The sequence below is a fragment of the Fusarium flagelliforme genome, assembly GCF_020744385.1.
Source record: "Fusarium flagelliforme strain FIESC 12 MPI-CAGE-AA-0113 chromosome Unknown B0J16scaffold_2, whole genome shotgun sequence".
NCBI classification, from domain to species: Eukaryota; Fungi; Ascomycota; class Sordariomycetes; order Hypocreales; family Nectriaceae; genus Fusarium; species Fusarium flagelliforme.
The window spans coordinates 2,542,285-2,567,967 of NW_025763504.1; the positions used below are offsets into that span (position 1 = coordinate 2,542,285).

Genomic DNA, 25,683 nt, shown 5'->3' on the forward strand with positions numbered 1-25,683 from the left:
TAGAACAAGCAGGCTTGTTTGACTGACTGTATAAACAAATTACAAATATCGCAAAATGCTATCTCCGTCTATTTGAAATGTGATCGTACCGTGACTCCTTTGGAACAACTTTTCGTCTAGTCATCAAGCTTTATAACGACCTTTCCGACCTGCTTGCCCTGCCAAACATACTCAATCGCCTCCTCAGACTTGTCAAAAGTCCAAGTTGAGTCAAGGATATCCTCAAAGGTCATCTGCGTCGCTGATATAGCGGCCATGAGTTCATCTTGGTCGTCCTTGGAGCCAGCGTTGATACCACGGACGTTGAGTCGTCGATCGATAATAGTAGATACAAACTCCTTGAGGTGCTCAGGTTTGGGACCACCAAGGTAACCGACTTGACTGACAATCCCACCTCGCCGAGTACACTCCATAGATTGGACGAGTGAGCTGCTGCCACCATTCTCGACGACAAGGTCGACGCCGATATCGTTCGTTAGACGAAGGACCTCTTTTTGCCATTCGGGGTGGGTTTTGTAGTTGACAGTCTGGATCTCGGGCTTTCCAAACTGCTTCTTGATTTGGTCTAACTTCTCGTCGCTTGAGGAGGTCAAGATGATTCTGAGGCCAGAGGCGCGGGCGAGCTTGAGAGCAAAATTGGAAACACCACCAGTACCTGTAATGCCGTTAGCAGTGTCAATCACCGAATCTGCAGGTCTTTGTACCTTGGATAAGAACGGTTTGGCCGATCGTAGCTCCCTTGAGAGCAGACCACGCCGTAGTTCCAGCACAAGGAATGATAGAGGCTTGAATCCAGTCGAGATGCTCAGGCAACTTCGTAACCAACTTCTCATCAAAGACGATATACGTCGCCAGAATACCATCCTCGTTCGCAGCAAGCCAGGACCTGCCAGTTGAGCGTGCGGTTACAAACTCTGTATCAGTTACAGGCGCAACACGATCGCCCACTGAGACCAGAGAGACTCTGTTGCCGACTGAAACAACCTCGCCAGCTACATCGTTGCCAGGGACACCATTGGGAGTTACAGGCCAGGGATTGCCTCCATTGGCAATGTTGGCGTCGCGGTAGTTGAGGGCTACTGCGTGGACTTTGACGAGGACTGCAGTGGGATGAAGGGGAAGAGGGAGGTCTTCTGTGACGAGCTTGACTTTGGGTGTGCCTTTGGTGTAGTCGTCTGTTCGACGCCAGGCTTGCCGCTGAGTAGGTTGAGACATTGTTGCTGTGGTATACAGACGATACGCTGAGTTTGTAGGAAGGGTTATCTGTTTGGATCGGTAGCCAGTGGCCTTGAGCTATGATGCCCTCAAACTGATATGGGAAACCCGTTCCTCTTATACAGATGGCACCATGATACCGACGCCATGCTGCTGACAAAAAGCACGCGGGGTAATACGCATTTTTAATCAAACTATATCTTCGTGAATAGTTCTGAGGTCATCGTTATGTGCTAAGATAGTGATTTTGAACGCCTATCCCTTGCGTTTCCTTGTTTCCATGCCCGCTTATGGGAGTATCTTGCCGTTTATCGGTTTTGGGAGCCGTAGGGTATCCACATCTGATGAATAATGTAACCATCGCGAATGTACACCGAAACGAACAAGACTTGCCTGTTCTTGATTGAGCTTTTGCTGGAATTTGCACTATAATTTAGGAAACTGCGGGGTAGCTTGGAACATATGACATGGCTTTCGAATTGGCGATGCATGAGGTCCTGGGGCGGTTGTTGTTCTCGGCTTCTGCTTCCGATAAACTAAGGACAATAAAATATCTTTGTCGTGAAACGTGAACACTCACACATACAAACAAACATGTAAATCACAATTGGAATTGTTCAAAAGACAGCAAGGGTCAGAAAGATACAAAACCAAAACCTTGACCAATCCAACAGGTATATCCCATAGTACAGTATCATGAAACAAACGACCAATGACTTACACGACCTTTTCCACTCACACCAACTCGGGAATAGAACCCGTTATGCTACCCTCCAACAAACCGAACGATGCATCACAGGGCCCTTTTGCCTCTTCTAGATTCATGTGGAGATCTTTTTCTGGAACTTTGGAAACTCATCATTCCAGAAGTGGTAAGTTTTAAGTGAGATGAGGGGAAACTGTCGGCAGAGCTAGCTATTATTCAAGATCCGTGGAATAGAAGCCTGGGATGATAAGGGCATGGGAGAAGGACGCGAAGAGATGTTGTAGTCAGCATTAACCTAGTCTAGGTAGACTTCTGTTAAGAAAGATTGCGCTCCCCTCCAGACGTGTGCCCTCCATGGCCTTATCAATAATCCCATCCATCTTGTTACCTTCACCCTCATCTTCAGGTCATCCTCCTCATCATGTCTGAACTCAAGATAGCAAGGATAGATGTTTTCAAGGTCGACCTCCCATACTCGGGAGGCGTATATTACCTATCCGGAGGCCGCGAATACAGGAGTTTCGATGCTACCTTTGTTCGCATCACCACCAATACAGGCATCGAGGGTTGGGGCGAAAGCACTCCTTTTGGATCAACATACATCGCTGCCCATGCCCTCGGTGTAAGAGCTGGCATTGCGGAAATCGCGCCGTGGTTGATTGGTCTGGATCCGCGAAGAGTTGATCGCATCAATGAAGCGATGGACGCTGCACTTATCGGCCATGAACACGCCAAGACTCCTATCGACATTGCTTGTTGGGATATCTTCGGCAAGGCAGTCGGAATGCCTGTATGCGAGTTGCTTGGTGGGAGGACTGATATCGGTTTACCTATCATCTCGTCAATCTATATGGATAAGCCAGAGGATATGCGAAGGCGTGTTGCGGAGCATAGAGCACGAGGATATGTTGGCCACTCTGTAAAGATAGGTGGAGATCCTGGTGAAGATGCACAACGCATGACTGCCTCGCTTGCGGACAAACAGCCTGGAGAGTTCTTCATTGTGGATGCCAACGGTGGAATGACAGTTGAGAATGCCTTGCGCATGCTGAGGCTACTGCCTGACGGCCTTGACTTCGTCCTCGAAGCGCCCTGTGCCACCTGGCGCGAAATTGTATCTTTGCGCCGAAGAACAAACGTTCCCATTCACTTTGACGAGCTCGCAACAACAGACTCTTCCATAATTCAAATGATCGCGGATGACGCAGCTGAAGGCTTTGGCATCAAAATCTCCAAGAACGGCGGCCTGACCAAGAGTCGGCGGCACAGAGACATTGCTCTTGCTGCGGGCTACACGATGAGTTGCCAGGAGACGACTGGTTCGGATATCGCGTTTGCGGCGATTGTTCATCTTGGACAGACTATTCCAGAGAGGCACTTGCGCTGCATTCTTGAGTGTCGGGATATGGTTCAGGGGAAGACGGCGGATGGCGACTTCGAGGTGAGGAATGGCTACGTTTATGCGCCGAAAGAGCCTGGGTTGGGTATCACGCCACGGATGGATGTTCTGGGCGAGCCTGTTGCTAGTTATTATTGAGCTGTAGACTGAATTCGGGATATGTTCTCGTTGATCGTTGGTGTTGGTTAAGGGCAAGCCTGTTAGTAGATGAGTACATATAGTGCCAAGAATATGTCATGAATGATAGTCGCTCAGCCACTTACCATAACTAGACAGCGAACCTTTGTACAACCCGGTCAATCTCCTTGGCGCCTATGTACCTGCACGAGGCCGTCTATCAGGCTGGGTAAGGCAGAGAACAGACATGCACAGCCAACAACAGTCGGCCTCCTGCAACTGGCCGCGTATTAACCAACGATCTTTACCCATTATACAGATTTGGTCACTTGGAATTCCCTGTATTCGTATGCAGGTGAGTATGAAATATAAGACGTTTTTGCTCAAGGGTTGTTGTTGAACGCGTTCCTTCACTTTGCTGTGAACCTTGGATGTACCTTCCTGTCTATATACATCGACCCACATAATTTTCAACTCCCTTTGTACTTGGAACTCCTGAGTTATCCTTTTCATGTTTCTAAGCGGACCACGCAGCATGTTGAGGAGTCAAAAAGAGACAACTGTAACAAATTTCTAATCAATTTGATTATTCCATCTTTTGTTCTATCCTTTGATATTTTAAAGTTAACTGCTGATTCGTCAGGTTGCGCCGCCCCAGATGGGCTGCCAGTGACAGTGCAAGTGCAGGTGTTAGTTAATGTATGCCAGCCGTCAACAGCTGGCAGCCGCAGAAAAAGTATTCACATTGACAGCCTTGGGTCTGTATTGATGGTCATCGCGTTTGTTTTTATTTCTTCTCCCCTTTTTATTTTCTTCTCCCTTCCTTCCTTCCTTCATCCTATCACCATTATTTTCGCAACGCTGTGCTGGTAAGACTGGTTCTGTCCTGCGATCTGAGTCTTCGACTAATAAAACTACATAGATCACACAAAACATCCTACTTTGACACGAAAAATCAATCTATCTCTCTTTCAGTAACTATTCGCCATGGCCGCGAGGCTCGGTGGTCGACCTCTGCCGACTCAGAACGGAGCACCGGCTGGACGACCCCAAGTTGCTCAAGGCCACGACCACCATGAGCAACTGTCACTTGATGAGGCCCTCTATAACCATCTTGCTTTACCACCGTGGCTTCCTCACAGACAGGACCCCGACATCAACGACATCGAGTATGCCCTCACAGATCGCCTCTTGGCCTCTGTGAAGCATCTTCAAACCCTCCCAAACAACGATCATAGCGCTTCTGTATGGGATGCTATTCGACGTGGCGTTACCGCCACTAAGGGAATTCATCTCGGAGGGCATATCGATCGTACTGCGCTTGCGAGGGAGTTAAATGACCTCGGAGAGTTAGATTTCCTGGTTGTGCATGCTCGAAGCCAGAACTGTACACTGTACATCCGCCGGTCTCAAGAGTAAGTGGTACATAAAACTCCATTCAAGGACACTGTCTTACTAACACTTCAAATAGCCTGGTACTTGGTCCTTCCGTCGTTTTCGAGGCCTTTGAGACCTCGGCCCGCAACGAAAATATTCTCGCGACCGATAACGCTCTTCAATGGGACTTTCCCGGTTGTGCAGTGGCTGTACCTCTCGACACCTTCCGAGAAACTGGCTTCGTCTCGAACCTCGCTAACTTTCTCGACAATGCGTCTCGTGAGTCGCTGTCAGAATTCTCCGCACACGCCCTCAAAGCTGGTACTTCGATGCCCGAGTACCGTAATGCTTCTGAGCCTGCCGTTATCTCCTCTCTGCTCATGGGCATCCTCCAGCAAAATGGCCGTCGACTTGCACCAACCATCTTACAAAAGATGGTGCGAGATGATGTTCTATGGAAGAATGCCGAGAAGCCCTGGAAGCGACTTCCGTACTGGCTTGTGATGCGTGTCGCCATGTCTCGATATCTTGCTCAACGCTTAGGAGGTGAGATTGGCCGCATCGAGTACAAGTTCTTGCTGGCACATCTCCTCAGTGAGTTCCTTAGCCATGCACAGCGAGTGAACATCGGTATCGATCGACTAGAATTTCTCAAGAAGAAGATATGCAGACGTCTAGTGAAGCTGGATCTCGACAACGAGAGAGCTCAAGACCCTCATACAACTGACAGGATCGAGTACCTGTTTTCTCGTCTGAGCCCTGGCATTCAGAACGCTATCTCCAAGGCAACACAGTTTATCGAGGTGTCCTGGAAACAGCAGAAATTCATCATGACCAAAACTATACCTCCTCTGCCAAGACAGGCAACCTTCGAAGATATGAAGTTGGATCTCAAGGTCAGTGGAGAGGGTCTACACAAGATCTGGCGCGGCTTCTCTCGACCTGTCAAATTCGACCTGAGTCAACAGAATAACGTGAGCGTTGCCGAGGCTGCCAAGCAACATCTTAGCTCGTTCGCTCACGCGCATTCCAAGTTGATGAAGAAAGAGACAGCCCATAACCAGTTTTGCGACGATAGCGGCTATTTCCCCAGTCCAATAATCGAGAAAGCGAGCTATCTTATCAACGATTATCTCCCTCACTCTGCTGCTTACGAGAACATTCCAGAACTCAAGAGCACCATGATCCTCAGTGTCATGGACCTTTGGGTCACTATGGACAAAGAGGCCTGTTCCCTTTATCCTATCTTGAAAGAATTCCATCCCATCTTTCGTCCTGAGATGATCGACATTTTACTCCTTCCGACGGTCGCTGAAATGAAAAGACTACAGAGGATTCAAGTCTATTTGAAAGATCGTATTGCCTCATGCCACGGGTCAATTGTAAGCATCTTCGACGACCCTGTCCGTGGCTCTTTTGCAAATCGTTTCTATGACTCGTCGGATTTGTCCGACGAGATGAAGGAGTTACACGAATCCATCGAGGTTTGGGCAACCAGCGTGCGCAACTCCAAGGAAGCCGAATGGAGGAAAAAAACGGAAGAATATTCTCGATTGTCAAAGAGCGTTGATGAAAGCACTTGTGTGTACCTGGTCGATGACAATGACCCCTTCCTCCCCCCTATTCATGACCGCGACTGCCGCCGCTGCTTCTTGAAGCGTCAGATGAATAGAATGGTGATAGCTGCTTACGAACACCCTCTACCTTCCGATCAGTTCGTGGCAAAGGCAGTCATATTTGAGCTTCTATGCCCCCAAGCTCTGGCGACCTATCGAGATGTTACCTGGACTATCATGTCACACTTGGCTCTACCTGCAGAGGAAGGTGTTGAACCAAAGTGCTGGGCCAGGGTGTACAAGCAGTTGCAGAGTTTCTCCAACAAGTCATCTATGAGTTGCTCTCTAGCATCCGTCACCAAGCCATGTAAGTTCGGAGTGCGGTTGCACTTCTCACCTTCCGTATCTGTTCTATTTGCAGTACACACTAGGTGAAGTTGAACTAATGAAACTTCTAGTCCTTGAAACACATTACGCCACCCTGAGATTCCCTGTAGAATGGGATGGCGGCCGGTCTGGGGTTTGTCGACCCAACGGGTTGAAGCTTACTTACTGTGATGATCGCTCGACGATGTGGCCCAGCCGCCGTGGGCATCTCAGCTTCTTGCAGCATGTGAAGCTCAAGGTACCTCGCTCTATGCAATCTGCTTTCTCTCAAATTATTCAAGACACTTCCAACAAGAATGTGTATGGAGCTTCATCCTACGAGATCATGGCAACAGCGTTCAAATGTCCCCAAGGAATTAACGTGCACGAGTATCTTGCCTTTCAAACAGTCGCATCTGGGAAGTCCAGGCGTTGGCTATCAATTCTCACTGAACTAGCATCCGCTAACCTGAACTTTTCTAACGAGGCAACTGTGTTGCTCTTATGCCATCTGGCAATACAATGTGGTCCTCTTGATGATACAGGAAGCACCTTCAGACTTGTTCACGACATATTTCGTGACCCGAGTTTCTGCAAGAGCTTCCTTGAACAACTCTCAACTCGCCTTGATAGCCTGTCTGCCAATTGGAGAGAAACCCACCTAATGGAGTTAATCATCACCTTCACGATACGCACGCTTGATTTCGCGTCAGAGGCTAACATCCCGAGCATTGTCGAACAGGCGGGTTCAATCCTCCTGAGGGCAAGGAAGACTTGTGTCCGTTGGTTCAAACTCCTTCGCATCGAGTCTTACAAGTTTGCAGATGCTGAGACGGCTCAGCGATTTCAACAGTATGCCTTGTGGGCCGCTATCTTGTGCAAGCGCACGTTCACTCCTTTGGCGCATGGCCTCCTGACTTTCGATGGAACGGCCCTTGAGATTTACATAGAAAGCAGCATTATGCTGAGCGACAATCTCGTAGTCAAGCTCGAGGCACTGCCACAAGCACTTCAACATGCTATCATTCGGGACATTCGGCTTTCTTATCGTCTTTCCGAGTTGGTGTCGCATTCTATTCTCAAGAATCCCGAGGCATTCCGCCTTTCTCTCCGGGAGATGTGGCCAGAAGAGGAGGGGTGCGCCAGGAACTTCTTTCAATTGAAGCTAGAGCCTCAAGTACCTTGCTGGATCTCTTGCCGCACCAAAGCTGGTGACGCCCCTGATGTAATGGAGCAGGAGGTTTTCTACAACTACGTACAAGGGACGTTGCTCGTGAATGGCCGTCCGATGGGGGTAAGTTAACTTTCTCAATGTCAAGCCGAAACTAGGAAGAGAGACGAGGAAAAGGAAAACAACAAGATCTTGCATCGGGCTATGACGTTTTCTTTGATTGACTTACCCTCACAAAACTCCTTTGTCGATTACGGCTGCAAATTACTTTCTGATACTGACATATTTACAGAAACTTCCACAAGACCGTCAATCCCTTGTATTGGAGGAGCTGTTTGGGAACCAGTCTCTTCTGACAAGGCCATCGAATCGTAACGGAATGCAGTATCTCTTATGCGTGGAACCTCACAGATTCCAAGTTCACGTTGGCTACAGCCCAAGAGGAGAGCCTATTATACGAGCCTTCCGTAAGCATTATTCGTTGCAGCTCATACCCCGAGAGAGGTTTCGTAATGGCGTCCACTCCGATCTACCAGGACCACTGGTGGACGGTTGTTTCCACTGGCTGTAAGTGTCATCACAAGGATGTTGGCATCATGCCCAACCTTCGCCTTCAAATTACCAGGCTAACAGAACTAGGAATCTAAGAAACGGCACCGTCTTGATCACCAGCAAGGCCCGACCTTGGCCAGAAGAGAATTTCCGATCCTTCGTTCTTGACCTCAGTGATCAAACTTGCACGAAAACAAGAATGTTCAAGGGAAGCCTGACCAAAGACCATGTAATCAACACTTACAGCCCGCTTTTCAACCGCGTGACGAGGATTCTCGATTCTTTCGAAGACCGTGATCAGATCCTTGTCTATCAGCCCGAACGTCGAAATCTTGCCGTCGAGCTTCGACGACTTAATTTGACTTTTCACACCAACAGAAACCGGCGCCTTCAGTCACCTCAGCTGCAATGCGAAATCGACGATAATCAGGATGCCGGAACCTGGTATGGCCTGCGCAGCAAGCTGGTATGTACCAGCCTTACCAACCCTATGCACAGGTCTATCTTGGTGCCTTTGGGGGGTAAATTGGAAGCGCAGTCATACGGGTGCCATGTCGCCGTACGGCTTGCCTCGACGCCGAAGTATGGCAGGTTCATCATAAATACGACATTGGGAAGAATTGATTGCGCACCAGAGCCTACTCTGGTGTTCACTAAGGCCCTTTTGCATGCCTACACTTCTTTCCTTCTGCCTGATCCTTTGACGGGCCGTACTGGAACAGAAGAGGCTATTCAATGGTTGCAATCAGGTATTTCGCAACCATGGACACCACTCACACCCCCTTCTATGGGTCTATTGCAGAGCATTGCTACATTGACCCCACAGAGAGTATACTACCCTCAAGAACTTAGAGTCATGCGAACGGATCACTGGATTGAGACTTTGCCTCTACGGCTGCAAAGCTCCGCGTTCCGACCCATAGTGGACCAAATCCTAGAGTCTTCTGCAACCTTGGCAATATTTGCAACAAAAGACCAGGCTCCTGTTGAACCGCCAGAATTGCCTCCTCTTGGTGACCTGCACTTACACACACGAGTGCGGTTCAGACAAGAAGCCGTCGAAAGATGCTTGGAAAGTGCATCCGGCCGTACAACACCCACGAATCATCATTATGCGTCTCGAGACCGTCCTACTGTCAACAACATCATGCACCGTAACGTATTGGAGGTCACTCACTTGATTCGTCAATGGGCACAGAACTTTAAGACCACCGACGGCCTAGCTCAAATACTGTCCCAGGGCGGCACTGTTGGTGGTTTTGTGATCCCTTTAGAAGCAACGTCACTCAATGAGAAACTGAAAGTTGACATCATTCAATCCTGGGGATCTCTGGTTTTATTTTCTCGAGAATCAGCAACTGATCGATTCAAGTTGATGTATCTACTTGGGCCAATGTCATTCCATCTGGATGCCAACATGCCACTTCTGAGAACTTTGGTCGCAGCCGCAGTCTTCGCAGATCTTAGAGACCTTGAAGTACCCGAATGGGAAGAGTTCGATCATTTTCAACCCAGCCAAACACCGCAGCTCGACTACCTTCTTCAACTTCTTAAACCATACAAAGCTGCCCCGCCAGAGAATGCTGCAGCGGGACTGGAACAGTACTCAAGCGGTAAGGTTCTGCGCAAGCTACAAATTGAGCGGGCTAAACACGAGTCTAAAGTCGAAGAAGACTGCAAGTTCTTTGCCAACCACCTCATAAGCCAATGGCCATGTCTAGAGCCTACTGTTAGTGGCTTGGAAAGATCACTTCTGATAGATATTGGGCCTGCTTTGGAGGCTATCCGCCCAGAATGGAGGCGATTGTTCATGAATAGAGACTTGGCCGGGCACCTCGAAAGCTTTCAAGCGATCCTCGACAAACGCACACTGGATGATAGGTACGAGCCACCCCCGGTACCTTCATTAGAAGATGTTTATACTGTGAGGATACGGGGATGCGAGCTTGTCGACTTGCGTCAACTGCTGGCGAAACCTTACAGCATTCTGAAGGTGACTGCACAGGTCAGGCCCACACTGATGGAAGCCCGCGGTTCAACAGACCGTCCGTTCTTGAGCGAAAAGGACTTTAGCCAGAATTTCGGTAACTTTGCATGGAAAGGCAATAGAGGTATGGGTACAGGATATGCGGCTAATTTGCGAGAGACTGGAAACCGCGGTAGTGGAACGGAAGTGTTCCCTACAAGTCGGGATGTTGCTGAGTGCACTGCCAGATTGAGAACCATTGCCCAGCGATTGGGATCTTCTAAGTCAGCAGTCCGGCACCGCTATGCCAGCGACTTTCAACAGAGTCTGGGTGCATTTGAGCGACTCGATCCTTCCGACAAGTTCAGGAGCGCCATGCGACCCCGGGATGTCACTATTTCATCAAGCTTGAGGAAAGTTGAGGGGGAGTTCAATGCCATCAACACAGCCTTGAATGCGCCGAGTCCTGTCTGTTCTCAGAGGCGCATCTTCTGGCTTAAGGCCGGAGACTTGTGGCCTGTTGTAACGAAGTCTACTTTGCTTTCTTGTCTTGGGTCTGTAGCATCCCAGGGCTCTCACTTTGGAAGCGGGATGAAGACGGCCATCCTGAACATGGGAGTTAATATCACTAAGTATCAGAGAGAGGTTCGACTTCATGACCTGGCATTGAAGAAGGCATCGGGCAGATATCACGAAGAAGACTCCAACATTGGCCATTCCAATTGGAGTCCCGAGGAATATCCAGACTGGTTGCTTCTTGAAATCGAGTCGAATATGATGATTCGCCCTGTCCAAGTCGACGTCGCCTTGGCAACTATATCACCTGAATCCGGTTCTAACTCTGTTCTGCAGATGAACATGGGCCAAGGTAAGTAACACACAGGAACATTGATATAGCGTTTTCAAAAGCTAACTTGAGCTATAGGTAAAACCTCTTGTATCATACCCATGGCTGCTGCAGCTCTCGCGAACAAGAAACAGCTTGTACGAATTATTGTACCGAAAGCTTTGCTTCAACAAACTGCTCAACTACTGCAAGCTAGACTTGGAGGTGTCCTAAATCGTGGTATCCGACATGTGCTTTTCTCTCGAAGGACCCCAACAACTGAAAAGAACGTCCGCGCCTACCACTCTGTTCATCGAGAGATGTTCAAGTCTGCGGGCGTCATGATCTGTCAACCAGAACACCACATGTCTTTCATGCTCAGTGGCCGACAACGACTTTTGGACGAGCAACCCCAGCAGGCTGGGCCAATGATCAAAGTACAAGAGTGGCTCACCAGAGTCTCGCGAGACATTCTTGACGAGTCCGACTACACCCTGGCAGTTCGGACCCAGCTAATCTACCCATCTGGTTCTCAGACGACAGTTGACGGCCACCCACATCGATGGATTGTTGCTGAAGCTATTCTTCGACTGGTTGACAACCATTTGTACGACTTGTCCAATGTATTCCCGCATTCTATCAGCGTAATCCGCCGAGAAGGGGGAGGCTTCCCTTTGGTCTTCTTCCTTCGACAGGATGTTGAGGATGAATTGGTCAACAGGCTCACGGCAGACGTTTGCCGAGGTACTGGAGGCATACTGCCTTTGGCTGAACAGGCAATGCCAGCTAAAGATCGGGTAGCTGTGAAGGATTTCATCTCTTCAGCTAAACCGCAAACCAAGAATATTAAACTTATACAAAACTTGTCGCCAGATAAACCTAGCTTGAAGCAAACTATCTACCTCCTTCGCGGTCTTCTTGTCAATCGTATCCTGATGATGACATTGAAGAAGCGTTGGAACGTTGAATACGGCCTACATCCTCAACGCGACCCTATCGCCGTTCCGTTTCATGCCAAAGGTGTTCCTAGCGACCAGTCCGAATGGGGTCATCCTGACGTGGCCATCCTTTTCACCTGTCTAGCATTCTACTATGACGGCGTTAACCTGTCTCAACTCCGGCAATCTCTAGAACATATCCTCAAATCTGACGATCCCTCAACCGAGTACGATACATGGACTAGCAGCACGGAGAACTTCCCGTCATCCCTAAAAGCATGGAACTCCATCAACGTGGACGACGATATGCAATTGTTGGAGATATGGAAGGTGGTCCGGTACAACGAAGTTGTCGTTGATTATTTTTTGAACAATTTTGTATTCCCACGACATGCAAAACAATTTGAGGTGAAGCTACAATCAAATGGTTGGGATATCCCCTTATCATCACTTGGTATCAGTGCAGAGAACGCGAAGAACGTGACAGAAAAGTCTCTGAGCACAGGCTTTAGCGGCACAAATGACAACAGAACGATGCTGCCTCTAAATATTGAACAGCAAGACTTGAGCAGTCTCCATCATACCAGTGCCGAGGTTCTCACATACCTTCTTCACCCACGAAACCGACGTTGCATTCTGCCACAGGATGTCCAGAAGTCACAACCTGGAAGAGCGACTGAGATGGATCTTCTGAGCTGCCTTAAATTGAAATCAATCCGTATCCTGATTGATGCTGGCGCGCAGATTCTGGAGATGGACAACATCACTTTGGTTGGAGAATGGCTGAAGATCGACTACTCTGCTTCGGCGGGGCTGTATTTTGATGAAGACAACAAGCCTTGGATTCTGACCAGAGAAGGACGGAGAACGCCACTTATAGCTTCTCCATTCGCAGACGACCTCAGCAAATGTTTGATTTATCTGGATGAGGTAAGAGAGGCTTTCGAACGGGTAGATCGATTGTGTTAACTTTACTAGGCCCACACTCGCGGCACTGATCTCAGATTACCTCCCGATGCCATGGGCGCCCTTACACTTCGGCTTGGTCAGACAAAGGACCATACTGTACAAGCTGCAATGCGCCTACGACAGCTCGGGACAACCCAATCTATTGCCTTTTTTATCCCTCCCGAAGTCCACCAAAGTATTGCTGACCTTCGAGGGAAAACGATGCATGAGTCAATTGACTCCGCCGATGTGTAAGTCTGCCCTGAAACAAACCGCGCCTCTACTAACATCTTCTGCAGTACCGAGTGGCTGTTGGATAACACATGTGATCAGATTGAGCAACTGCAGCCGCTCTACTTCTCCCAAGGGATGGATTACTGTCGACGAATGCAAGCTGCATTGGACTATCCCAAATTTACGACTGACAAGGCAGAGCGAAAGTCATACGTGCAAGCTATCAAACAAGACGAGAAGCAAAGCTTGCAAAACCTCTATGAACCCAAGACGAAGAGTCGCATGGCAAGCATGCACACCTCAAACAACGCGACCCTCAAAGGCTTTATTCAAGAGCTCAATGCTCGACGGAAGACCTTTCAAGATACGGGCAAGGCCGTTCATGCCTCTGCTCTGCAAGAGGTTGAACAGGAAAGGGAAGTCGCCTTTGAAGTTGAGTCTGTTCGGCAGGTAAAAAAGCCCCAACACTATGCGGCGCTCTCCTTTCCAGGTCTGAACGCCAGTCTTGAAGCTTTTGTCAGGACTGGTAGGCTTCCTGCAGACAACAACTATTTCATTCCTGTATCCCGCGCGCTTTCAAAAACTGGTGTCGGTCGCAAGTTCAAGGTGCAGTCTGGTGTCACAAAATCCAAACTTTTCGAAACTCGCGAATTCGGACGAACTATCCGACCCCATGGAGATCTTTCAATGGATAATTTCTTGGTGAGCATTGAGAACAGTAGTTAATTTCAATTTTACTGACATATCCTTAGCGTCCTGTTAACTGGATTCTTTGGAGTTCAGTCACCGAAATCGCTGTCATTATCGTGCCCGAAGAAGCCGAAGCTCTGATTCCTATCATGAGAGACCCCAGTGTGAACGTTCATACACACCTTCTTGTTTACTCGGCACCGATAACCCGCAAGATGCTTCAGTTCAATGACATGACTTTCTACAGCATACCCCCGCTACCTGTGTCTTGGAAGGCACCAAGCTGGTTACAGGTCGAACTTGGAATCTACAGCGGCCGACTCTACTTCGAATGGGGTGGATATTATGACATGTGTGCCTTGCTCGGCATTGAAGAGGGTATGGTAGAAAATGTTGACGAGGCTGATATTGAAGGCCTTGGAGATGATGTTGATGTAGAGGATGCTAAAATCAGCACACCTGCTACGAACGGAACCAAGAAGCTGGTCGAGACTCCCTTGACCTTCTTGCAAGAGTGGCTTGCAATCCGTCGCCGAGGCCAGGATTTTGCTCACAGTCCTATGGGCTTCGTCAGCCAGGGCAAACGTCTGCACGAAGACCACGTCTTCTTCAAGCAGTCTGAACACGCCTCTATCGAATGTGGCGATACCGTGACACCGCTCCCTCTTAGTGCGCCAACTCAGGAGAATGAGCGTCAAGACGACGGGGACTACGGGGTGGATGACATGGGAGCCAACGATTCTTGTAGCGACTCAAGTGATGTTGAGATCGAGTACGACGATTCTGAGTACGGCAGCACGTCCTCGAGTGATTGATAGAGTGCATTATGGGTGGATATGAACAGCTCGTCTTGGAATGAATGTATGATAGTGTAATATATCGGTTTGACCAAATCTTTTTTTTTTTTTCGTGCGGATAATTCTTTGCATTGAATGCGGGGATATGCCATTCGGATTCCTGGACCAAGCGCATCTCCCTCACCAAATGGGATTCCTTTCATACTCACTGACCACTACTTTCCGAAGCGGAAGCGGAACATTTGAGTGAAGTAAACTTTGAATCAAATGACGGCATAAAAACCCTGAAGTACTAAGACACCGTCACATGGAAGGCTCGTTTCGGCAGTCAAAGGAGGACTTCAGACATCAGATAGCCATGATACACTCATCAAATAAATGGAGACAGACACATCACACATCAAGTTACACTGCTTCAAATAGTGAAAGAAGTAATACATTCTTACCTGGATTACTTGGGGAGATGAGGGTTATCCGATTAAATCTGACATGATGCATTCCCGTCCATCTAACTTCCTCTCAATTTAACTCATGTCCCAGCATCAAGCATTACACCACCCGTCCAAGAAAATTCGTTTCAAATCGTGACAATAATACAGAGCAAATCGCTCGACATGAATGCGCCATCTGCCAATACAAATAAGGCCTGTTGCAACGTCACATACTTCAGTTGGCAGACTCCCACACCAGACTGTCGTCAAGTCGCTTGAGCTCATACGGTGTCCATTGATAGACGCCTTGTCGTAGAGCGGAGATTATAGTCTCTCGCTTAACGAACTGAGACGGAGCATTTGCGCGGCAGGATGCAGCGACGCAGCTGTTGTCGGTCCAGCCCACGCGGAAATCATCTCCCCACCAGACTCGAAGATTGGATGAGACACGTAGTGTGATCAGGATTGAGGAAAGGTCCTTATAGCCATCCAGATCAACTCGAGTCAGCTGGTAGCCACCCTCAGAGAACTTAGGACAGGCAGGGACTTGCTTGGTTTCCGACCAAGCGATGGATTCTTCGGTAGATGAAGTCTCGTTCCAGCGGTAGGCTGAGATATCAAATTCGCACCACTCCTCATCCCCTTGGGCATCGCATCCAAGTTCTGCACCAAAAAAGTCGAAGCGGAAGCAGGGGCTAGCGGCATGGGGTCCGACACCAATCTGAGCCACATCTCCTGATATTGTGGTTGTAGTGTTCGAAAGGGCGGGAGGGACGAACTCCACCAGTTGACCACCAGAGGAAGGGATGTATGGCTGGGACTGCTGCGTGGCTGGAGGGGCGATGAGGAAACCGCCAGAAAACCAAATGTTCTCGACCGGGTTGAAAAGGGGTCCAGGCTTGGAAGTATCAAACTAAAGAATGTTAGCAAAAGTCAATGCCAGAAGGACAAGGAAACTTACATCAATGGTAGTGTTACCGATGTTTCCACCAGCGGGGCAGATAGAGGGGGAGCTGGCCTCAGAGGTTGTGGATGTGGATGCAGATATCGCGCTTGATGCAGAGGTGGTGGAGTTCGACCAAGCAGTCATCTCTTGACGACGAGCAAACCTCTTCTTGGGAACATTGACAGTAGCGAGTGTGGTAACAGGGTAGTTGAATGTGTAGGAAGTAGTCTCGGCCTTGATGACATTGGTCCAGGTAGAAGTCTGAATAGCGGACAGGGGGAAGAGGGTGCTTTCAGTGGCAACAGACCCATAGGCAGGCTGAGCCATTCCATCAGAAGCACTGTTATCTGATGGACCCGACGCGAAGGGAGGCTGGCCAGCGCCCTGTGAAAAGACAGGACCGCCAGCAGGGTTGGTGATTGAGGTAACAGTCCAGGTAAGGGTTCCAGTGGTTGTACCACTCACGGATGTGCCTTGCGCAGCGGCGCTGCCGCCAGTGAGTACAACTGAGATAGATGCACCTGGAATACCATCATCATATCCATTGAGGCTTGGGGTGTCGGTGGGAAGGGAGTTCGAGTCTCCTGTGGTAAAGACAGGGCCAGAGGGACCCAAGGGTGTGACACCAGATGTTGCACCCTGGGGAGGTCCAGCTGAAACTCCAAGCGCGGAAGAGTCACTGAAGACGATGGTTTGCACTGTCGATGTTGGGTTTCCATCTGGTCCTAGAACAATAGCCGTTGTAAATGTGGTAAAAGCTCCAGTGGGGTTGGGTGACGAGCCAGTCTGACCATTTCCGTTGACGTTAAGACTTGTCCCAGCAGGAGTTGCAGTAGCCACAGGGATAACGAAGGTTGTGTCAACGACTGTTGGAAGTCCATCTGATCCAATAGTAGTGTATGTGATGCATGTAGTAACACCGGGCATGTTTCCTTGGTTGTCATCAGATGGAATGCCTGCAGAGGCAGTCATTGGGCCAGGGAATCCAGTAGGTAGGCCGGATGGGATGGAGTCAGAGACAAATGAAGGGTTGCCTGGCAGCTCAGACTGTGTGTTGGCGGGTCCGGGTATCACCCAGGTCGAGTCAACAATTGTTGGAAGTCCATCAGGGCCAGTGATGGTGTAACTTGTGCAGGTGGTAATGTCACCGTTGCCAATGCTTCCAATTCCAGTTCCATCAGTAGGAGCGGGTGGAGTGAGGCCTGGGGAGCTCGTGATCTGAATGGTAGCAGGTGATGTAGCGCCATTTGGAAGAGCGTCGGAGGCTCCTGATGGAACTTGGGGATCGCCACCAGCAGTAGCGCCAGTGTTGACTGGACCAGGGATGACGAATGTAGAGTCAACAACAGTGGGAAGGCCATCAGTGCCAATGACAGTGTAACTTGTGCAGGTTGTGATGGGAGAGGCATTGTCTGAATTGGGTGCAGTAGGATTGTCGCCACCGGAACCAGAAGAGCCGAATGGGGGAAGTTCAGTAACGGTCATGAAGTCGCCAGAGGAAACAAGAGCGGATTTGTCACCAGGGTCTCCAAATCCAGCTTCAGCGGTTGGAATTGTCCAAGTGGTATGCACCACAGTAGGGTTACCATCAGCTCCAATCATGGTGTAGCTTGTGCTGGTGGTCATGGCCGAATGTCCAGACGCATCTCCAGGTGAGCCGGGTATAGTGAAGGGAAAGGTAGGAAGACCAAGCTCGGATGTGATGGTAGAAAGCGGAGCTTGAGGGTCAAACGTTCCGGGGATCACCCAAGTTGTGTCTACAACGGTAGGGAGGCCATCGGTGCCAGTGATAGTGAATGTCGCGCATGTTGTGATTCCTTCATCAGGTCCACTGCCAGGAAGAGATCCAGCGGGAGAGTTGGAAGGGTTCTGGGAACCCGGAGTGCCAGTGATGGCAGGAGGAGGAAGGGGAAAGCCTGAAGATCCGCCGACGGGTAGGCCGGGGTTGTTTCCATTGGGAGGGAAACCCGAGTTCGCTGAGGGCTGAGCTTGTCCTGGAATCATGTTTCCTCCATTGCTGACAACGGTAGGGAGTCCATCTTGTCCAGTGATGGTGATGTATGAGGGCGATGGCTGACTGGCACCATTTCCACCTGGGACGTTGGTCAACCATGGGGAATTCTCGCCTTGTCCTTCAGGGCCGGCTTGGGTAGTGACTGGAAGGCTATCGCTGGCTTCTTGGGCAGGTCCTGTGGAGGGAAGCCCAGGCTGGTTGCCAGTAACACCTCCGTTAGGAGAGACGGGAGTCTGAAGAGGAGTGTGTACATATGTGTTGTCTCCAGTAGCTCCAGGGATCCCAGCTGATGAGCCGCCAAAGCGATTGTCAGAGTACTGAGGAGCACCATTGGGGCCAGAGGCTGGGAAGGGGAAAGGGGAGCCTGGGTTGTTCTGGGAATCATCACCATCGGAGTCAGATCCGTTGCCGGAACCCGAGTTGGCACCGTCGTTGCCACCAGAGCCATCGCCAGGGCTACCACTGCCACTGGGGTTGTTGCCGTTACCAGACGTTCCATCATTGCTGTCTGAGCCAGAGTTGGAAGGGCTACCATCGGGACCCCAGATGTCAAGTGTCAAGGTGGTGAAGATAGGTATACCAGAGGTGGGGATCCAGGGAGTAGCTCCAGGGGGACTGGTAGGCATAGGTGTTGGGGTAGAGGATCCATCTGAATCTGAATCATCTGGCCAGGGGAAGTCAGACTCATTCTGGCTGCCCGTAGAATAAACAGTAACGACCACAGTCTTGGTAGAGCGGAGGGGGCAGGTGGGGACGTTTGAGGCATCAGAGTCAGGAGAGCCAGGAGCACCAGGGACATTCTGAGGGATGTTGGTAGGAAAGCTGCCAGGGACGATCACAGATCCAGCACCAGGGACACCTCCAGGAACATTTCCGGGAGCATTGCCAGGGACGTTGCCAGGAACGTTACCAGGACCGTTGATTGGAGAGTTGCCGGGGATAGATCCAGGAATGCTTCCAGGAACACCGCCAGGTCCATTGGGAGGAAGACTATTGGAGCCGCCACCGGGGGAAACAGGACCAGGAAAGTTTCCAGGGCTTCCGTTGGGCCCGTTGGGAGGATATCCGTTAGACGCATCGCCTGGGGAGGTGGAACCAGGAAGGTTTCCTGGAATGCCACCAGGCACGGTAGGAGGAAGGCCGTTAGAGCCAGGAGAGACGGGACCAACAGGGCCGACACCACTGGGCATTGAGCCAGGGACAGATCCCACGGCGTTGCTTGGGTAAGGCATGCTGCTAGAAGCTCCCCCATTGTTGCCGGGAATACCATTGCCAGAGGCGCCGGGTTGATTGCCGACCGGGCTGCCGTTGTTGTTTCTGTGATTGAGAGTCAGTACAAGGTCGTGAGCAACGACAATAGTTGACTCACCCGTAGTCAGTTGCCTGGGAGGCAGAGTGACCCAGAAGTCCGGTGGCCACAAGGACCCCGAGAGATGCAGAGATACGCATCTTCAATCAATGACTTCGACGTGGGAAGAAGGTCGAGCAGTCAGTAAGTGTGCGGATGCAGGAAGGCAAGTCGTTGTAAGCGGGGAAGTGTAAGATGATGAACCAGTAGAGACTGGAAGAGTGCTTGATGCTGAACGAAAGTAAACGAAAGGAATGAGAAGAGTGTTCTTCTCGAGTTGGGTCTTGAGGATGAAGAGAAAAGAAGATGAGGTGGGATGAGGAAGAGAAGAAAAAGTGCTGAGGGGTGGAAATGGGGAGAAGGTAATGGTGCGTGGGCTGCCTGGGCGGAGGGTGACGAGGCAGGAGCTCCTTCCGTTTTAAAGAACTGGTGAGCGACTCTGTTGGGGATGACGCGTTGAGCGTGCGATTGGGAGAGCGACTGTAGGAAGGCACGGCGGGAGAGGGACGGAGCGTGGCCAGGCAGACGAGAGCGCAGGTGGCCACCAGTGCTGGAATGCCTGGGGGAAATCATTGTGCATCGCTGTGAGAAATGCCATTCACAATATTTACAGTCTGATTTTCCATAAACCATCATTACCTGTCTATCAGATATTAGGTATAGTACATATAAGTCAGATGGCTGCTTAAGCTCTGGCAAAGGATTAATGGGCGAGTGGCAGATGGTCGCGTAGGTAGTCCACGGTGCAACAAGGGGCATGGAGAAGCTAGCAATGCTTTACAACTACCCAATTTCTAATCAGTGTTGGTCTCCTTTCATAGTGTCATGTTCCGTGTTCTGCAGCGCGCCCACAAAGTGGAAAGGGGGTAGTTTGGCCATGCGCTTGCCACGAGCACAGCTAGGTATCTAACCACTGAATTGGTGGCCTCGCTGCAGTTGCCTTGCGAGTTGCGGACATTAGGTAGTTCAATACTCAATGGAAAGTTGACGGCCGGCAGGAGAAAAGAAAAGTGTTCAAAATTAAGGGAAGCTCAACTGCCTGCAATACAAAATCATCATTAAGTCAGAAGCAGGAAGACGAGATAAGGGGTATTTGTAGACGCAGCGCACTAATACAATTCAAATCAAATTCTAAACAGATATTGTTTGTGAAGCTCGTATCCATGGTAGCCAATTCTCCATCGCTCATAAACTCATACCAAGTCATCTGTGTAAGGGGGAGGAGGTGCATCAGGGTCCTCGTACTGCTCGTGAATATTGTGCCCGTTCTGATCATGATACCCGTTTTGGCCATTCTGCGCATCTCCAGTGGAGTTCCTGCTTTCCTCCTCCTCAATCTGCGCTGTCCACTGGGCAGCACCCGCCGTGGTAGTCAAAAGGAAAAAGAGTGACAAGACAGGTACGAGCTCCAGGATCATAGCAACTGTGCCGAACCAAACGTACTCCCAAGCACGATCCCTCAACGCCTTCTTCTGCTCAACTTTGGAGTAGCCCCTGAGCTGGAACCAGCGATAATGGGCGAGCTTTCCAAGTCTTGTGCCTGTGATGATGATGAAGGCAGGCGTGCCGACAACAGGGACGAAGTTGAGCGGCAAGAACACGATGAGCTCGACAATTTGAATAATGCTCCAGGGCGTGTAGATTGCGGCAGTTGTAGGCTTTCCAAGCATGCGTACCGGGTTTGGTGCATCCAAGAAAAGAATTCGCTGTGGTGCAATAAGATCCTTGTGACCCAGCTTGATGAGAGTGGCCTACGTGATGTCAGCGACTTGAACAGCAGGTTACGAATGTCTGAAGTAAAACAACCCACATCAAATACGTCTACTCGACATTCATCAACAAAGAAGCCCTCGAATAAACCCTGGATGATGACCAAGCCTTCTCCGAGCACCAGAACCACAGCGTTGACCCACGCGCCCCAGCCGTGGAAGATCGCCAAGAAGGCATACTGGGGTAAGAATGTAAAGGTAAAGAGAACGAAGTAAACAAGAAACGATATTAAAGATAAAGGTAGAATCCTGCTCACGAAGAGCGGCCAGAACTCGCGGTTGCGCAGAAAGAACCAGATGCCACGCAAAGGATACGCTCCGGCTGTGCCGGCTCTCTTGAGATACATCAACGGCCGGTGAAGTGGCCCTGTCCAAGGCCCTACATGAGGGTGGTTTTGGTTTTGATAACGGCCATTAAGAGGCATTTTTTCAGTTTAGTTATAGGAATAAATGAACGAATGTACTTGAAGGCATCACCAAAGAAGACTTGCATTTGACATATGGCGTCGAAGGCGAACACCAAGCAAGGGAGAGATGACGTCAAGTATGGAAAAGCCTGATTGGCGGCTGAAAGCGGAGCCACGCGATCCCTGTCCCTGACCGGCAAATAGTTTAGAGATCAACAGCCGCCTATCTACGGATATCCTGGTGGTGTACAAGCAGGCAAAAAGGGAAGAAGACAATTCCTGAAAATTGCAAAAAAGAAAGCCTCGCAAACGCTCGCAATCGAATATAGGAACAGCCCGATGCGGGGGTCGAACCCGCAACCTTGAGATCGCGTACTCGTAAGAGTCTCACGCTCTACCGATTGAGCTAACCGGGCGTGGCTCTTATTGGTTGAGGGCCGAGGTTTCAATTTGAGTACTGGAATTAGGTGCAGCTTGAGTTGACGCAAGTCGAGGCTGGCTGCCTTGACTTTGAGATGGTTACCCTGGTCGTCATGTTCTTGCATTGAGGCGCTACCATTTCTGACGATGGCTGCACCGTCGGGGCGGGGCACTGTCTGCACGCCCTTTAGCTTGACAACCTAGTGTGACAAGGTAGCTGGAGCTGAAATGCTTTGCTAGATCTTGGAAGTCATCATCTATCCAGCCTGCAACTAATATCGACTCTTACTGAACATACAAATTAAAGTGAGAGACAATCCCGAGCAAGACAGTTTTTATGCTAACTCAAGACCAGTATAAAATGAACCCAAAGATTGTGTGTCAATGCGGCGCTGTTCAAATCACAACTTCACGTCCCAAGCCCATCGGAGTTTACTGCTGCCACTGCACAGAATGCCAAAAGCAATCAGCATCAGCCTTTGGAACATCCGCTATCTTCCCAGCCGATGGGATGTGGCCTCTGCCTGAGGAAGTCCAGTCGAAGATTGGTATCTGGAAGCGACCTACCGATGAGGGAAATACCCTAGAGTGCTACTTTTGCAAGACGTGCGGTGTGAGATTGTTTCATCGCAGCATCTTGCCAAATGGTCAGCCCAAGCCAACCTTATCTGTCAAGGGCGGTGTAGTCGAAGGTTTAATCTGGGAGGGCGTTAAACATGTCTATACGCGAAGTGCTCGTTTGCCTGTGCCTGAGGGAAGTTACGCTGGAGCGCCTGAGTTTATGAAGTAGGGCATGATTGTTGGAGTGACTGCGAGCTAGCACTGTGGTATATGAGGATTTCCATCTTCGACTTCATATCAGCGAACAAAGAGTACATGGAGATTGGAGTCAGATGGCAACTGCGGTGTTTCCTCATCTTGCTTACATGGATTGTCTCGCGTATCTGTTTGCCGGATGTGGAGTCATCAGGAATCCGCAATTATCGGAGGTGTTGGTACACCAAAAGCCGATTTTGTGGACCCATCACCGACCGAAATCCGGCATCGTATCGGCCTCGACGTGTCGACCGATTTGATTGTACCCAATATTAGTGGTAGATTAATAATTTCATCGGCACTTACAACCAAAATATTTCTGCTAAGACCGAAGTCATGAGCGGGACGTCAAGACTCGTGGAATGAAGACTAGAAATGTATGAATACTTGCTTCTCGCTCTTGCCCACCAAGATACCAGCTCCAGATCATCTTGATAAGGTAGTATATAGCAATGTCCGTTAAAAGTTCAAACACGGGTTTTTCCATCTTCGTTTACCTTTGCCAAAATCTCCCTTTCTTAGCTGTCATCTTGAGCATGCATCATCACCGACACAACACCAGTGGTTATCTTTCCGACCTCAGAGCATGTTGAGGACTTGCTGTTGAGTACCATGAAAGAGAAGACAAGTAACGACATGCGAAGGGGGGTTATGTTTAAATTGGGTTGATTTAAACCTAGATGGTTTCATGAGGGTATCATAATAGTAAATACACGCCAACGCCCGTCATAACATGCAATGCTGTCATCTCCTACTCTTTCTTCTCAGATGCATCCGCTTCTCTTCGCTGTTTGCGACTAACGTGACTCAGCCGCAAGTCCACCACCACCGGGCGATGGTCCGAAATGAAGACACCATCCTCAAACAGATTGCTGAGAACAGCGAACGACTTAAACTGGATTCCGCTCGGGTCTCTGACGAAAATGTGGTCCAGATCCATGTCGTCTGATGGATTAACAGTAAATCCTGTATATGTGTAGGTCGAATGTCCAAACCGCTTGGCGAGTGGGATAACGCTCTTGACGTCTTTCATGGCTTTGGCGAGATGCTGGTAAGCTGGCTCGTCGGGTGATGAGTTGAGATCACCACCGATAAAAACAGGAAGGATCTCGTTCTTGTAGTCAGACCATTCATCGGACATAGAAGAAAGAAGCTTTGCTGAGTTTTCACGAGCTCGTTTTCCTTTGTGGTCGAGGTGTGTGCACATATAGACCAAGCGGTTCCCAGTACTGATATGTTGGAACCGCGCAACTGTAACAATTCTAGGAAATGCGGCATCCCACCCTCTCGAACCGACTTTCTCTGGTGTATTACTGAGCCAGTATGTTTTTGACTCTTCAATGTTCCAGACGGAATGACGATAGAAAATGGGTGAGAACTCTCCGCTGTGGCCGCCTTTGCGTCCTACACCATAGTAGTCCCACTCATCGCCGAGATCTTGTTGGAGGTCTTGAATTTGGGGGTATGTCGCTTCTTGCATGCAAACAAGAGATTCTGGTCTTCCGGAAGTTTCGAAGTTTAGTTGAGAAACCAGTCGTGGCCGACGAACGGGCCAAAGTTCCTCGCCGCTTTCGGGGTGGTTTGGGGCCAGGCGGATGTTGTAAGTCATGAGTCGCACATCGGCAGTCCGCGATAGAGGCGCCGCAGCAACAGCTACAGCGCTAGAAAGAAGAGTAATGAACTTCATTTTCTTCTATATCGACGTTCCAAATTTCATAAATAGTCGTAAAAATGTAGAGATTTGTTCGGAGGGTGCTCGAATTTTGTACGTTTGGTAATGCGAGGGTCAGTCAGGTATGATACGTGTTAAACGCTGCTCTAAGACTTGGCAGCAACGCACATATTGCCGTGAATTGATACTGACGCAAGTTCCAAGACCTTAGCATACATAAAACTCTGGGGACTCTTGACTTCTTGTAGCGTTTGAATTCCGGCAGTCTCGGATAGTCGCTAGCCATGGAAGACTCCATCCATGACGATGACGCTGCTGCTATCCGCGGCACGTGTAGCAAGCCGATGGTGTCTCTTACTAGCTTCATTTTCCCTCCTCTCCCTTTAGCTAGCAAATTGGCTACTGACTTACCTTACGCAATGCATCCGTGGCCCCATGTCAGTGGCGTGCAATCGTTCAGGTCCGTGATAGAGACCCAAAAAAGTAAAGGGTGCTTGATTCTTGGCATTTGATCGGTTGCGACTCCCACAAGCCGATGTTCCGCTCACACAAGCGCCTATCTACCCGACGCAGTCCCTTGTCCAGTGTTGCAGAGCAGCAAGTTTTAAACGTCCACTGCACTTGTTTTGCTAGGCGCTTTTCTTCATGTTGCACTGAATCTTTAGCATTTACGCTATCACACCGCATTGTCCCTCGTGTCGTGGTCACGCAGAAATGCCATCATCCAGTCAACGACAACGGATAACACACATGGGTTACAGAGTACAGACTCACTTGAAATTGATACCAAGACTGCCAAGATAAATATCTCCGCAGGCATCGCAAATCATAGACTGCCATTTAGCAACGGGCATATCCAATGGTCCACGATTCTCATTCAACCAATTGTTTGCAGTGTAACAACGACACCGTTGCTTTGGGCACAAATCAGCTCAATAGCATTAACATTAAGCAGTTGCGATTCCCAATCACCAAAGCCAATCTGGAAAGAAACTCGACGGT

The 25,683-nt window shown here is 49.6% G+C and overlaps 7 protein-coding genes and 1 non-coding gene across 8 annotated transcripts; 3 read left to right on the forward strand and 5 right to left on the reverse strand.

Moving 5' to 3' along the window:
- Positions 1-11: 11 nt before the first annotated feature.
- Positions 12-1,573, reverse strand: B0J16DRAFT_333296 (chaperonin 10-like protein; the record flags this gene model as incomplete). The annotated part of the gene is made up of 2 exons (XM_046126807.1): positions 705-1,573; positions 12-655 (listed from the first exon to the last, which is right to left on the reverse strand). Coding segments are annotated over exons 1-2 (1,046 nt in total), but the record flags the coding sequence as incomplete, so codon positions are not given.
- A 705-nt stretch (positions 1,574-2,278) lies between these two features.
- On the forward strand, positions 2,279-3,479 carry B0J16DRAFT_333297 (enolase C-terminal domain-like protein). Its single transcript, XM_046126808.1, has one exon. The coding sequence runs from the start codon at positions 2,343-2,345 to the stop codon at positions 3,456-3,458; it is 1,116 nt and encodes a 371-aa protein (XP_045986459.1). The 5' UTR covers positions 2,279-2,342; the 3' UTR covers positions 3,459-3,479.
- Positions 3,480-4,424: 945 nt separating this feature from the next.
- B0J16DRAFT_300043 (uncharacterized protein) lies at positions 4,425-15,250 on the forward strand (the record flags this gene model as incomplete). The annotated part of the gene is made up of 9 exons (XM_046124551.1): positions 4,425-4,852; positions 4,909-6,737; positions 6,829-8,030; positions 8,200-8,474; positions 8,541-11,297; positions 11,469-13,119; positions 13,168-13,388; positions 13,437-14,073; positions 14,124-15,250. The coding sequence occupies 9 exons, from the start codon at positions 4,425-4,427 to the stop codon at positions 14,874-14,876; spliced, it is 9,753 nt and encodes a 3,250-aa protein (XP_045986460.1). The 3' UTR covers positions 14,877-15,250.
- Positions 15,251-19,610: 4,360 nt separating this feature from the next.
- B0J16DRAFT_62314 (uncharacterized protein) lies at positions 19,611-20,558 on the reverse strand. The gene has a single exon (XM_046134190.1). The coding sequence runs from the start codon at positions 20,354-20,356 to the stop codon at positions 19,739-19,741; it is 618 nt and encodes a 205-aa protein (XP_045986461.1). The 5' UTR covers positions 20,357-20,558; the 3' UTR covers positions 19,611-19,738.
- Positions 20,559-20,790: 232 nt separating this feature from the next.
- On the reverse strand, positions 20,791-21,791 carry B0J16DRAFT_380446 (uncharacterized protein; the record flags this gene model as incomplete). Its single annotated transcript, XM_046131075.1, has 2 exons — positions 20,791-21,348; positions 21,408-21,791. 2 exons carry the CDS (start codon positions 21,789-21,791, stop codon positions 20,791-20,793), a joined length of 942 nt encoding a protein of 313 aa, XP_045986462.1.
- A 315-nt stretch (positions 21,792-22,106) lies between these two features.
- Positions 22,107-22,189, reverse strand: B0J16DRAFT_t89. The gene has a single exon. It is a non-coding gene; the product is annotated as a tRNA-Lys (tRNA).
- Positions 22,190-22,210: 21 nt separating this feature from the next.
- Positions 22,211-23,354, forward strand: B0J16DRAFT_333305 (Mss4-like protein). Its single transcript, XM_046126809.1, has 2 exons — positions 22,211-22,499; positions 22,549-23,354. The coding sequence occupies exon 2, from the start codon at positions 22,555-22,557 to the stop codon at positions 22,981-22,983; it is 429 nt and encodes a 142-aa protein (XP_045986463.1). The 5' UTR covers positions 22,211-22,499; positions 22,549-22,554; the 3' UTR covers positions 22,984-23,354.
- A 17-nt stretch (positions 23,355-23,371) lies between these two features.
- On the reverse strand, positions 23,372-24,830 carry B0J16DRAFT_62345 (Endonuclease/exonuclease/phosphatase). Its single transcript, XM_046134191.1, has one exon. It carries the CDS (start codon positions 24,694-24,696, stop codon positions 23,761-23,763), a length of 936 nt encoding a protein of 311 aa, XP_045986464.1. The 5' UTR covers positions 24,697-24,830; the 3' UTR covers positions 23,372-23,760.
- Between the last annotated feature and the right edge of the window lie 853 nt (positions 24,831-25,683).

What these genes read in the sequence shown, in the direction of transcription:
- B0J16DRAFT_333305 (XM_046126809.1), top strand. Translation starts at nt 22,555, where the DNA reads ATGAACCCAAAGATTGTGTGTCAATGCGGCGCTGTTCAAATCACAACT.
- B0J16DRAFT_333297 (XM_046126808.1), top strand. Translation starts at nt 2,343, where the DNA reads ATGTCTGAACTCAAGATAGCAAGGATAGATGTTTTCAAGGTCGACCTC.
- B0J16DRAFT_62314 (XM_046134190.1), bottom strand. Translation starts at nt 20,356, where the DNA reads ATGCCCCTTGTTGCACCGTGGACTACCTACGCGACCATCTGCCACTCG.
- B0J16DRAFT_62345 (XM_046134191.1), bottom strand. Translation starts at nt 24,696, where the DNA reads ATGAAGTTCATTACTCTTCTTTCTAGCGCTGTAGCTGTTGCTGCGGCG.